At 55.1% G+C, this 14,051-nt stretch overlaps 1 protein-coding gene across 1 annotated transcript in view; it reads left to right on the top strand.

Annotated features, from left to right (window-relative positions):
* PREX1 (phosphatidylinositol-3,4,5-trisphosphate dependent Rac exchange factor 1) overlaps positions 1–14,051 on the top strand; it is a 181,582-nt gene that overhangs the window by 103,496 nt on the left and 64,035 nt on the right. Inside the window, exons 6-7 of the mRNA XM_044748026.2 lie at positions 5,084–5,245; positions 10,740–10,873. Of these exons, the coding sequence (XP_044603961.1) occupies positions 5,084–5,245; positions 10,740–10,873 (296 nt within the window). The remainder of the gene's footprint in view (positions 1–5,083; positions 5,246–10,739; positions 10,874–14,051) is intronic.

The raw sequence follows: 14,051 nt of genomic DNA, 5'->3' as shown, positions 1-14,051 counted from the left end.
GGACCGACTGGGACACCTTCAGGATTCCAAGTCCTTCTGGTCTCTCTGGGCTTGTGAGGCATTAGGGACTCTTTCCAATACAAGGGACAGGAAAACTAGATGAAATAGGCTTAATAAAAAAATGGGCTCACATAACTGAAAAGTACATGGATAGATGATTTCAGGTATGGCTAGATCCAGGTGTCATTAGGGAATTGCCAAACTGTTTTCCAAAGCAGCTGCACCGTTTGATATTCCCACCAGGAACGTGTGAGGGTTCCAGTTTCTCCACATTCTCACTAACACTTGTTATTGTTCGTCTTTTTGATTATTAGCCGTTCTAGCGGGTGTTAAGTGTGATCCCATTGTGGTTTTGTTTTGTGTTTCCCTAATGATGGAGGATATTGAGCATCTTTTCATGAGCTTATTGGCCGTTTGTATATCTTCTTTGGAGAAATGTCTATTCAAGTCCTTTCCTTATGTTTTAATCAAGTTATTTTTCTTTTTGTTGTTAAGTGGTAAGAGTTCTTTATATATACTGGATACAAGTCCCTTGTCAGATATATCATTTACATTCTGTGGATTGTCTTTGCACTTTCTTTATCGTGTCCTTTGCAGCACAGCGTTTTAAATTTTGGTGAAGTCCAGTTTCTCTGGTTTTTTTTAGTTGCCTGTGCGTTTGGTGTCCTGTCTAAGAAGGCTTTGCCTCAGCTGAGGTCACGAAGATTTACTCCTCCATTTTCTTCTAGCAGTTTTATCCTTTCAGCTCTTACACTTAGGTCTGTGATGCATTGTGAGTTACTTTTTGAGGATGGGGTCCAGCTTCATCCTTTTGCATGTGGGTCCCCAGTCGTCTCAGCATCATGAGTTGAAAGGATTATTGTTTCCCTATTTATTTGTCTTAGCACCGTGATTGAAAATTAATGGACCAAAAATGTAAGGATTTATTTCTGGACTCTCAGTTCTTTTCCCTTGATCTATATGCCTGTCCTTATGCCCGTCCTGTTAAGATTTGGAGAAAGAAAGTGCCAGTAAAGGGAACAGCAAGTACAAAGGCCCAGAGGCAGGACTGGATTCTCAGTTTGTGGCTTAGCAGAGCAGAGCCAACACTCATTTGTGAACCAAGACCCCAAAGCCAGTACTTTCCCTTCAGTTTTCGTCCAGCCGGGGACATGGCCAGGAGGTCTTGCTCAGTTTCAATTCTCCATGCTCAGTGCTGACCTAGGGCGGGAGGAGAGGTGGGGCAGCCGGAGGGAAAAGGGAAATAACCTTTTGCTCATTTTCACCAGCTGCTGGGTGTTGGCAGCCCTGCAGGGACCCCATCAGAGGAGGATCAGAGGTTTGAGATGTGATGGCAGCGTCCCCAGCTTGTGACAGGCCCATTAGGTTTTACTTTCAAGAATCAGAGAGGTGAGGGTTCGCACTCTCAGGGGACGGTGGGAGGAGGCAGGCTCCCAGGACGCAGGCTGGAGAAGCCTGGGGTAGTGGTTAGAAATGTGGGCTCTGGACCTCGACCGTGTGGGTCTGAATTTTGGCCCTGCCACGTAGCAATCCATGACCGTGGGCAAATGACCTCACCTCTGGGTCCACCTCAGCTTCCTCATCTGTCACATGTATTAGGATATATTTTAGCTGTAGTGACAAGGACCCCAAATCACAGTAAGTTTAACATAGGAGTTTGTTTCTGTACAAGGCCGTCCAGCGGTAACGTGGTGGCTCACGCTGTCAGGCACAGGTTCTGCCACCCCTGGGAGGTGGCCCTCACCCCCAGGGTCTCAAGAGGTTTGCACCGTGTCCACATTCCAGCCCGGGAAGCGGGGAAAGGAGAAGGGAAAGGAAAATGGAAGCTGCGCACATCGCTTCTGCCCACATCCCGTTGACCAGAACCCAGCGTCCAGGGCGGTGGGGAGTGCTGTCTGTACTCTGGGTGGCCCTGTGCTCAGCTGAGAATCTGTTCTGTTGCTTTTGACCTGGGATTAGCAAACTTTTCCTTTAAAGATGCCAGATAGTAAATATTTTCGGCTCTGCGGGCCGTATGGTCTCTCTGCCATTGCCGTGGAAACTTCCTTTACTGGGGCAGAAACAGGTGGTGGGTCTGACTCGCCCCCTCTTGGCCTCGGCTGGCCTGACAAGGGCCGGATGCTCAGAACCGCTCGCTTACGGCGCACGGGGCTGGGGAGCCTCGGTGAGTTGGGCCGAAGTCCTGATCCCAGGCCAGTCTTCTCTTGTCATCTTGTCTGTGGATGTGCCTACAAGCAGTCTGTCGGCTTCAGGAGGGCTTGCGCAGCATCTGTGTCATCTGTGTCATCTGTGTCCCCAAGAGGGGGCCCCCCGTGGGGCCAGGTACAGGGGAGACCTCATTACGTGGAGGGATGGGTGAATGGATGGGGCTCAGAGCCTCCTGCTTCAAGCCTCCAGCCTCTCTTGCCTGGACGTCTGCAGTAGCCACCAGCCGGTCTTCCTGCGTTTACATTCACGCAACGGTCCCTCCAGTGGCTCCTCCACTTGGCAGCCAGAGGCTCCTTTCCAGGGGAATGCGGTGGTGTCGGGCCTCAGCTCACAGCCCCCATCGCCTCCCCAGGCTCTTGGAGGAAACCAAAGTCCCCACCGTGGCCTCTCGTGATCTGGCTTGGGGGTATGTGTCCGACCTCATGGGCCATCCTCTTTCTCGCTTGCTCTGCTGCAGCCTCACTGGCCTCCTTTCTGTTTCTCGCTGCCTTGGGGCCTTTGCTTGTGCTCTCCTGCCTGGGGTGCTGTTCCCATAGATGTTGGTATGGCCCATGCGCTCTCTTCATTCAGGTCTCCACCCGGAAGCCGTGTCCTCAGAGATGCCCTCTCGGACTGCCACACTCCCTCACTCTCTGTCCCTCCACGTCCTTATTTTTCACCTGGCGCTTATCAATAAGTAATGTAAATGACTTATTTGAGAGGAAAGTATTCTTATTTAACTGTCTGGAAGGTTGTAGATAGTACAGAAGTTCAGAGCACTAACTCTGGAGCCAGACAGGTTAGGTTCAAATCCGCTGTGCGACCTTGGGCAGAGGACCTGACCTCTCTGTGCCTCAGTTCTCAGATCTGTCAGATCAACATATAACAAGAGCTGCCTCATAGGGTTGATTTGAGGATTGAGTGAGCTCAAAAGAGCGTCAGCGCCAAGTCCTGGCTGATAATACTGCGGGTGGTGGTCGTGGTTGACTTCCTGACGGTTCCCGCTTGACTGTGAGCCCCCTGAGGGCCACCTTGTTCTCTGTCCAGTACCCGGTTCTCAGTCAGTGTTTGCTGAGTGAAGAACAAGTGGAGATAAGCCCCCTGGGCCCAGAGCATGGCCTCCTGGGCCCGCCCATCTCGTCCCGCTTCCTCTCGGAGCCTTGGTGGCCTGCTTCTGCTCGCTCACGCTGGCCTTCCCCTGCTCTGATCTACACCCGCTGCCTGCTGCCCAGGGCTGTGGTCTGGTCCCTGGACCCCAGCGGGCGCTCAGCAGCCCCTCAGGGTCCTGAAGCTGCAGAACCTCTGGACCCCGGGCCGTGGAGTGGAGATGAAGGAGACAGGGAAGGGAGTTTCTGAAGCCGGTTGTCTGCAGGGAGGGCTCAGAATCACACCCTCGCGGGCAGGTGGCCGCTTGCAGTCCCAGCCGACACGCGTGGTCGCACAGCAGCGAGAGCGATGATGGCTGCGAGACGGAGTGCTTACCAAGTGCGCGCTGTAGGGCACTTTCCCTGCGGTGTCTGAGTCACGCTCACTGTGTCTGTGCGCAGAACCAGACAGCCGGGTCCAATCCAGGTTCCTCCTCCTCCTTCCTGGAGGCCCTGTCCCCGTGTGCCTCAGTCTCATCTGTTACACGGGATGATAACGGAACCTCCTCACAAGCACAGAGTGGAGGCTCAGTTAACTGCCATCACCACCATCCTGCTCATCGCTGGTTTTCAGATGGTGAAACTGAGGCTGGGCATGGGGGGCGACTGGCCCAAGGTCGCCCAGCTGCCGAGGGCCAGAGCCAGCCCTGGCAGCCACGTGTGGCTGTGCTTGGAGCCAGAGCGTCACCTCTGAGATTTTCGAGGCAGCAGAGAGATGGAGAGACCCTGGAGCCGCTGGGCGTGTCTGGGGCGGACGACTAGACAAGCTTCTCTCTGCGGCACGCTCTTGCCGGTTGAGTGGTTTGGCTTGGACGTCGTCCCTGACATCCTGAGGCCCAGCGAGACCCCCTCCTCAGGTCCTTTCGTATCACACCTACCATGCGCTGAAGCCCTTTGGTTGAGACCGGCCGGACCTTTAAAGTGTCCCAGCCTGTGCGCGTGGTGAGACTGAGAGGAGAGTGAAAAGTTGGGGGGGCTCCTGGTTGAAGAGCCTGCCCCCCTGGCCACTGTATACGCCCCATCTGCGTCCCTGTGAAGGCGAGGTGCTCCTTACACCCATTTACAGAAAACGGGCCAGGGAGGGGCGGTGTCTGTGGCCACCTCCCTCACCGACCCATGTCTGTCTCTCTCTCTGTTTTCTTTTTCTCTCTCTCATTTCCTGCGCTCCAGCCACGCCCCCTCCTCGCTGTTTCTTGTACACACCACATGGGCTCCCACCTCTGACCCTTTGCATTTGCTGTTCCCTCTACCAGACATGCCCTTCCCCAGATTTTTACAGGACTCCCTCCTCTGCTTTATCCAGAGTCTCTGTCCAGATGTCACCTCCTTGGGGGGGCCTTCCCTGACCTCCCCGTGTGAAAGAATACCTCCTCTCCCAAGACCCTCCAGCCTCACTCTGATTCGTCTTCATGGTGTTTCTCACTGTCTGATAGAGTATTGCATCCTTGATTTTTTTTTTTTATTTTGGGCCATCTCCTTTACTAGAATGTCGTATCCCCCAGGTGAGGAGTTTTGCTGTTTTATTAACAAGTTTATCCCCAGACCCTAGAACACTGCCTACCGTGGAGGAGGTACTCAGGGGACACCTACTGAATGAATGAATGAATGAATGAATGGGTGATGTTCCCTAGCCGCAGATCACGCAGTTTGTACTTAGCAGAGCTGAGAACAGGCTCAGGGCCGGCTGACCTGGCGGCGGCGTTGGCCCCCTCTGGGTTGACGTCTCCTTCCTGCCCTCTCCCCTCCCCCAGGAGCTGGCCAAGAGGACCCCCGGGAAGCACCCAGACCACCCTGCCGTGCAGAGCGCGCTGCAGGCCATGAAGACCGTCTGCTCCAACATCAACGAGACCAAGCGGCAGATGGAGAAGCTGGAGGCCCTGGAGCAGCTGCAGTCGCACATCGAAGGCTGGGAGGTGCGTCCGGGTGGAGGGGCGAGCTGGGCGGAGACCGGCCTGCATGCAGGCTGCCGTCTGGGCACCAGATTTGGCCTGCGGCATGGTTTGTTGGCCTGCATGGTGTTTGTAAAAAAAATTGTTTTAATTATTTTCCAGTTAAGTCCACATAAAAGTCTAGATTTCACGTTTCTCTTGAAAAATCACTAACACTGGGCCCTCATTATTCATGCAGCAGCCTTTGGAACCTCCACTTTTCCTCAGTCCCCACCACTCCCTGTTACTGCCCATCATTATCCTTCACATATTGCCCTATCTGCCTGGTGTCCACAGGCCTTTGAGCTTTTGACGCCAGGGTCAAGGGTAGCGTTTATGGGTTCACTCCAGGACAGAATTCTGGCTTTGACACTCCCTGGCTGGAAGACTTTAGACAAATGTCTTAACTTCTCTGAACTCAGTTTCCTCATCCATACCTGGCACATAGTAGGTACTCAGTAAATGGTAAATACTGATATTACCATCAGCATGATTATTAGGAAATCAGATTCTTAAGATCATCTGTGTGTATTTGTTTAAACCTCCCCATCTTCCTTAAATTTAGAGAGCTCTCCTGCAAATCCAGAGGAGGAAATGGGAAAATCTGAATAAATAAAAAAATTCATATCCGAGTAAATACAGCTGGAATGGGAGATTAAGACTGAAGATGAAAGAGTCTTAGACGCAGACTTTTCTCTGAGTCATCTGCCTTGGACCCTTTAGATCTTCTGGTGCTCGCTGTGTTCGAGATTTCCTCTTCTTTTCCCTGTGTGGGGGAATCCTAAAGGTGACCACGTTGCCGCGAGGTTGAGGGCTTGGCTGCGGAGCGCAGGGGCCTGTGTTCAGGGAACGGGTGGGTATCGTGGGTCCTGCTTGCAGTGGACCCACCCTCCTTCCGCGGGGCCTTCCTGCCCGGCTGAGGCTGGAGGACCAGGAGCCCCATTTCTCAGGCTTCCTCGTGGCCCGGGTCTGGGATGTCATCAGCCACGATCAGATCCAGCTGCTGGACACTGGGGAGGCGGGGGTGGCACGGAGGCCACCCACCCTTGTGCAGATTTTGCAGCAAAGCCCGGCTGTGGGTGTGTCTGGCTTCCCATGGCAGCATGAGCAGACGGCTCGGGTTCCAGCTTCCTGGGCATCAAGAAGGCGGGCGTGGGGCATCCGCTTCCTTGTTGACGGTGTGTATCCAGCAGGAAGGGTGGCTTTGTAGCTGACAGTTGGGGCGGCAGCTCCTGAGCGCCCGGATGCAGCCCAGGCAGCGTTTTCCTGGAGCATCAGCTCGTGCAGGTGGTGGTCTCACTCTGTCTTTCCTCAGCCGGGGCGTAGGCAGTGGCTCCCCTGGAGGGCCCGTTCTGCAGTGTTCTTGGTTTTCTGGGAGCCCCGGCCTGGATTCCTGGCTCCCCCAGCCCCTCCAGTGATTGAGTAAGCCCCTCTTCTCTTTCTGCTCAAAATACGCAGCTTGGTTTCTGTTCCCTGCCACTGAAAACTGCCCGGTCCTCAAGTCTGTCGGTGGGATGGGTGCTCTGTGAACTTGCCCCCAGGACGTCAGAGCGCCCATCTGATTCCTTCCGGTCCTCTTGGCCTTCCCCTCATGGTTCCATGGTGGAAGGGGCTCCAGGCATCGTGGGCTCCGCAGCGGGAGGAGATGGGTGCGGTGGCCGTGGCCGTGAGAGGGAGCTCTCCTCCCTCGTGGAGGAAGGCCTGGCCCAGGAGCCCAGAGAGACTTCCCCTTTCATCTCGTTGGCCAGAAGTGGGTCACACGTCCCCTTTCAGCACACGCACCAACGTGCCAATGCGAAGAGCGGCCACGTTAGAGTGTCTGCCTGTTTGGGCTGTGAGCTTCCTGGTGGCCAAAGTTGAAAGGACAGGACGCATAAGTTACTTAACTTTCCTTGTCAACAAAAGAAGAGTCAGAGCTTCCCGGGAGGCAGAGTCTTCTGGCAGCCCGCTGGGAGAGACCGTCCTCACGTGGCCCCGGGGGAGGGCGTTGAGCAAGCAGTTTGGCAGCCCGATTGGAAGTGATTTCCACATCCCTCCTTCTGGTCATGGCCCGGGGAAACAGGAACTAAGGGTTTCTGGGGCCCTTTTTGACCCTGAAAAATCTATAATTTGGAGAACGGCCCTTATTTCTATCTCTATTTCTGGGTGCCATGGGAAATAAGGTGACCCAGAATAAGAAATACTGGCAGTTATTGAGTGCCTATGACGTGTTCCTAACACTAGAAGAGAGAAACTGTTATTATCCGCATTTTGCAGATGAGGGAAACTGAGGCCCAGGGACTTGGCTTTGAGGCCCAGCCCTGCAATGCACAGTCTGCCCCGCCTCAGGCAAGTTTGTCCTGCTCCCTAGGCCCCATTTCTCCCTGCTTGTCTAATTTTAGCAATAATATCTCTGAAGTTATCTCCTGGTGTCATTTGGAGGATAAAGCATGGAATACAAATGTTTTTTGGGAAACGTGAAATGGCTTCCCACGCAGTAGAAAGGTTTTAAAGACCGTTTGATCCTCAAGGTGACTTGTGAAAATAATATGTTCTAGCTAGAAAAAATAACGTTTAACAGTAAAGCTCTCTCCCATGGCTCCCTGCTCCCAGTGGTTACAGCCCCGGGGGAGGGTGTGACTAGGGCCGAGCTCCTGGTGAATGACCGTGGTTGCAAATCTTTGTTTCTGAAACTCCTCTTGGTCACTTCTGATCCTTTCGTCTGACCTCTTGCCAATCTGATTAGACGGCTGTCATCTCTTGGAATCCGGCTGGCGAGGGCCTCGGTTTTGGAGGAGCGAGGTCTTTTCTTCGCTACTTTCTTGCTGTGGCTTGGGCTCGCCTCATTAGTTTGATCTCTGCTCCGTGGTTTTTCGGCCTGATCCTTTGTAAACCACTTGTCCTTTCCAGTCCGAGACTGGTTTAGTTAAAACCAGATAAGTTAATCCATAAATCCATTTTGCTGAGCGCAAGGAAATGGCGGTCTGTTGCAATGGTGGAAGTGAGTGAGCGAGCCAACCCCCCTCCGGGGTGGGGTGGGGTGGGGTGGGGTGTGGGCTTTGCCTCAGTTTCCTCATCTGAAAAGTCTGGATGAGAGCAGGTCCCCCTCTTGGGCCCTGTGAGGATTTGGGGGTGGGTGCCTGCAGGCGCCCGGTGCAGTGTGTGCTTGACTGGCTCAGGGTCAGAGGACCCGGGCAGCAAAGCAGGGTGTCCGTCTTAGGTTTTGTAGATGAGAAAGATCAGGCAGCTTTGGCTGGAGCTCATACCCCCTGTGGGCTGACCTCCTACAGAGGGACGCCCCAGGTGAAGTCCCACGACTGTCCCGTGAGCTCAGGGGCATGGAAAGAAATGCATGTCCTTAATGAGAAAGCAGCAGGGTGCACCCCTCTCGCTGCCTCTGGAGGCCCTGGTCTAAAGGCCATCTACTGCTCACTCGCCCACGAGGGCACGGGGGTCGGGGGGGGTCGGGGGGGGGGGACGGGAGTGGGGAGACATAAAATCGTTAAAAAAACAGACTCTGAGTAGAAGTTCTCATACACTCTTCGCACCCTCCCTGGGAGGCCTTGTGCTCCAGGGCAAGTGGGCTGTGCCCTCCAGAGACCAGCAGTTGCATAAAAACCCCTTCAGGCTGCCTGCTGAGAGGATGCCCAGGGTAGTAGAGGTTAGTGGGTAGGACGGTAGGTCTGGCTTGCTCACTGACTGGCTCTATAACCTTGAACAAGTCGCTTCCGCTCTGTGCCTCAGTTTCCTCGTGTGTAAAGTGAGAGTTGTGAGGATGGACTGAGTTTGTATGGGACACTTAGAACAGAGGCTGGCGTGTGGTGAGCTCTGTGTACACGTCGGCTTTTGTCGTTTTGTCTAAGTGTTGCTCCTTCAGTCCCGTTGCGTCGGCACCGTCTGTCTGCAGGAGGCCTCCAGCCCTGACCTGCTGCTCAGCCTCTTCCCTGCGTACCTGACCCCTCGCACCACCCTTGACCTGGGTTCAGGAACTCAGGGGATACCAAGGGCCGGCTGGGCTTCCCAGCAGGGCGGGGGCAAGGGCAGCCCCCTGTAGTGTCCCTGGCATTTCAGATGCAGTGGTCCTTAGCCAGGGCTCGAGAAGCAGCTTCCCAGGCTGGTGGGCTTCCTCTCTGCAGTCCCCTGACCTTGGCAGATGGGTCAGGCCTCAGCCTGTGTGGCCTCGTAGCTCTGGGCCCCACAGCTGGGCCAGGCCCCAGATTCACGTCCAATCAGCTGAAATCCCCCTTTGGAGCCTAGAAGGCTGGTGGGTGGGCCTCACTGTGGCAGAGGGAAGGGAGGGGCGCGTGGTCTCGAGGAGCCGCTGGATTGCTGTCTGCTCTGAGCTGGCCCGTGGACACTGACAGAGCCTCATCACCCAGGGGGCCACACTCGCCGTGTTGGCAGGGCCACTGGGCTCCCAGGGGCTCTTCGCCTGTCACGGGTGCTCTGAGCCCTGGTCAGTGGGCTTGCCACCTCGCTGGGCCGCTGGGCCACGGGCTCGGATGGTGCAGCATGCCAGCGTCCAGGCTGTGATTTCTGTGATGGGCGGGTGCTGCTGTCCTGGGCTACGCAGCTCTCGACGACAGAGAAGCTGATTTCCCAGGACCCTGAGTGGCCCCGAGGGTGGGCGATGGCTGTGCTGCGCCCAGCGGGCGGTGGGCACGGAGCAGGCCAGCCCAAGCAGCAGCAGCGAGGACTGGGGTGGGTGCTTAGCAGCAGCCTGATTTCTGAGCGGCGCCAACCTCCCAGCTTTTCACTCTTCCCCGATGCCTTTCCTGACCACGCGACCCTGAACCTCGAGGAGGGCCAGCCGGCTTCACGCACGCTTAGCGTCTCAGCTGCCCCTGTCACTTAGGACACCGGCTGGAGTCTGGGAACTGTCCTGTGTCCCCTCGCGTCCTGAGCCGGAGCGAGTGCTCTCAGAATCTGCCCCTGACGGTGCTCACACTGTGCTCGTCGCCTGTTCTCAGCCGTTCATCTAGCGCCTACTCTGTGCCAGAGAGAGTGGCAGGTGCTGGGAATACGGTGGCAGCTGCTTGGTGATGCTTCCTGTCCCTCTGGGAGTGGCCTTCTTGTGGGAGAGAGATAATCACAAATCAAGACGTAAAAAAGTAATGAGGAAGGGGTGGGCAAAAAAACCCCAAAACAAAAAACCAACCCAGACCCCAAATAAGAACCAAACCCCGAACAAAGCCAGATGCAGATTAGGGCCGTGTGAGTGGGGTGTCGTTTCACCTCCCTGAGCCCCAAGTCCCTCTTCTGGGACATGGTCCTCTCCATACGCTCCTCCCTGTGTTCTTCTGGCTCCCTCAGCTGATGAAGCCATCGATCGCATCGTATTGATTTTCTCTCTGCCAACAGATTTGCCTGTGGTGGTGCATTTAGATTTTGGGGTGTTGGGGGGCAGTGGTGGGTGCTGTCTCTGGGAAGGAAGGGCGTGCCCCCGAGTGCTCTCCTGGATCTGCCAGCTCATTCACCACACCCCCTGTCACCCTCCCAGGGCTCCAACCTCACGGACATCTGCACGCAGCTCCTGCTGCAGGGCACGTTGCTGAAGATCTCGGCGGGGAACATCCAGGAGAGGGCCTTCTTCCTGTTCGACAACCTCCTCGTCTACTGCAAGCGGAAATCCAGGTGGGCGGCTGCGGGGCCGGGACCGGGGGGACTCCGATAGCGTCTCACCGTGACGCCTTCGCTTGTCGCTTTCCTCTGTGGGCCCCCTTTTTCTCTTCCGGGTTGAGTGGTTTGTTCTAGGTCAGCACTGTCTAGCAGAACTGTCACGCAAGTCACATACATTATTTAAAATTTTCTGGTAGCCACGTTAAAAAACCAAATAAACACGTGAAGTGAATCTAAATAATATATTTATCCCAATATGTCCCCAAATATTATCATTTCAATGTGTAATCAATTTTTAAAAATTATTAAAGAGATTTTCCATTTTGTTTTACACGAAGTCTTCAAAATGTGCCGTGTGTCTTAGACTCACAGCACACCTCACTTCGTGCTGGCCACGTTTGGTGTGCCTGGCAGCCGCATATGGCCGTGGCTGCCGTATGGACTCTGTAGGTCGAGGTGATCACGGAAGTTTGGAGATTTTTGGAGATTTTGGAAGATTGGTGTCTTTCTGACATCAAGAGCCCGTGATTCCAAAGGTAGAGGGTTTGAGGGAGGGGCCTCTTCTGCTGTTACGCGCTCTGAGGGTGAGGGTGGTATCTTCATCATCTTTGTATCTTTCTGTGGAGCTTCTTGCACTTTGTAGAGTCTGGGCATGAATGGGCAGGGGGATGAGTGGCAGATGGACACAGATGTGTGTGTGGGCAAAGGGGAGGAGGGATAGATGGGTAGCTGGAGGTTCGGGAGGTGCACAGATGGTGGATGAAGGAGGCAGGAGAGAGATTGTGGGTGGATGTATGAATAGATCTGTGGATGGGGGAGTGAGTAGGTGAATGAGCGAGCAGCTGAATGGTTGGAGGTTTAGGAGATGCTGGATGGAGGGGTGCGTAGAAAGTTGGGGGAATGTATGGATGTTTGGGTCGTTGGAGAAATGGATATGAAGACATGATGAGCGGGCAGAGGTGTGTTTAGCTGAATAGTGAGTTGGGGCCTTAACGTGTGGTTCGTTGAGTGCACGGGTAGATGATCACAGAATTTGGAGGAGGGTGGGTGATGGAGGTTTGGAGATTGGTGGATATGAGGTCACTTGGGTGGTGTGTTAATGATGGGTGGTTGGTTGATAGTTACTGGGGCAGGTGGGCTCTGGTCTGGAAGTTTGGTTAATTGGATGACTGAGTCAGTGGATGACTGCAGAGAGGGAAAGTTGGGAGGTGAAAGGGGGAGATGAGTGGGTGTGGGAGGGGTGGGGGCGTGAGTGGGTGTGGGAGGGGTGGGGGCGTGAGTGGGTGTTGGGGTGGGGGCATGAGTGGGTGTGAGGGGGTGGGGGTGTGAGTGGGTGTGGGGGTGGGGGTGTGAGTGGGTGTGAGGGGGGTGGGTGGACCTGTGGACTGAGCCTCCTGCCTCCCAGTTTTCTTGCTCTGCAGGCAGAGGATGTTCTGAACCGACCAGTATGGCCCTTTTTGAATTCTCCGTGCTGTTACTTTGTCTCAGGGATGAAACAGTGGCTTTCCAGAGGCTTCTTCACTGCTTATCTAGCAAAAGCTAGGGCTGAGGGGAGGTTGAGACCCAGGGCCCTGCTGTCAGCATTACGTCCAGCTTCCTTGCGGTTCTGGGCAGGTCGCTTGCTGTCCAGAGGCTTATTCTCCTTGTCTGTTTCTGCCGGCCTCCTGGGGTTGCGATGAGGAACCTTGTCATAGGATGAGTGATGGGTACTCCGTGCGCCCATGGGGGCTTCTCACTGTGCTCCCCTCTAGCCTGAGCTCTGTGTGCCTCAGTTTTCTCTTCTGTAAAATGGGGGTGATAAACCCCTTCTTCAGACAGTAGGGTTCCTATAGAGCCAGCCTCCTCACAGTTGAACCCCTGTTCAGCCATTTCTCTAGCTCTGTGACTTTGCCTCAGTTCCCTCGTCTATCAAATAGGGTGGCTTATTCTGTGTACCTCGTAGAGTCATTGTGAGCAATGAGTGTGTTAAGCGTGCCTGACACGTGGCGAGTGCACAGAAATGAGGGGTAGCGTCCATTACGGTTGCTGTTAACTTACCTTCACACGTGTGGGTTCCTATTCAGCGCGACCCCATGGGTGCAGCCCCTGGCACATAGTAGGCGCTTCAACCACAGCCTCCTTCCCCTCTGCTCTTTCCTCCCTGTTCTGGGCCTTGGGCTCCCTCTTTGACCATCTGCCAGTGGCCAGTTCCCGTCTCTCTCATTTGATATTTTATTCCCGCCCACTCCGTGAGGTCTGTCTGCACGTCTGTCTCATGTCCTCCTATCCTGCCATCAGTGCCCCCTTCTCCTTCCTCTTTGCTTCCTGCCCGTTCTCCCTGGGACCATCCTGAGAGTCCTCCGTTGGCAGTGCCAAGGCCGTTGCCGATGTCTACCTCCTGCCCTTGCCCGCCCCCACCGCAGGCTGTCTGAAGCAGGCCCCTTTCCCAGCACGCTGGGGTTTAGAAAAAGAATGTCCCTTCCGGCCTCCATGACCTGCTCTCAGCGCTGGCCAAGCTCCCCCGGGGCAGGCCCTGCCTCTGCTGGCGTGGTCACCTCTGTTGGAGCGATAGCTGCTGATTCTGATCCTACTGCACTCCAAGTGGGCCTTCCAGGGCCTGCCCTGTGGCCGCCTCGAGCCCGTGTAGGGCCATTCCCTGCCTCAGTTCTGCAAGTGTGCTGGGCTGGCTGGAGGGAGTGGGGACATCTGTGTCCTGAGAGAAGCTGGCAGGCGGCCGGCATTCCTGCCTCTGGCTTAGGAGCCAGGGGGCTGGGCTCCCAGATGTCCCAGAGGGACTGAGCCACAGTGGGTGGAACTCCGGGCCTCACTCTGATGTGGTCGCGGGGAACGCCTGTCGCTGCTAGGTGTCTGCTGACTGTTTTGTCCTGGCCTGGGTCATGCAGGGCACCGCCCGTCTGGGACGGGGGTCAGGGAAGGTCCCTGACTCAGTGTTTCTGGTCTAATTCGAAAGTTGAGACTCCTTAGTTGTCAGAAATGGAACGGAGTGTTTTAAAAGCTCCCCGTTCTTCAGAAGGGGAAACTGAGGCCCAGAAGAGCTAAGTCTCATATCTCAGCTGCCTCCTTAGTGTCAGAGGCGGCAGAGCTGGCAGTGGTTAGGGGTATAGAGGCCTCCCTGCTTCTGAGCTGTGCGACCCTGGCAAGTTAGGTCAGCCTTTTGTGCCTCTGTTTTCCTATCTGTTAAATGGGGATAAGA

Source organism: Equus asinus, chromosome 15 (genome assembly GCF_041296235.1).
Source record: "Equus asinus isolate D_3611 breed Donkey chromosome 15, EquAss-T2T_v2, whole genome shotgun sequence".
Classification (NCBI taxonomy): domain Eukaryota; kingdom Metazoa; phylum Chordata; class Mammalia; order Perissodactyla; family Equidae; genus Equus; species Equus asinus.
Note: the sequence above shows the minus strand (reverse complement) of the source record. Positions and strands in the feature narration are given on the sequence as shown.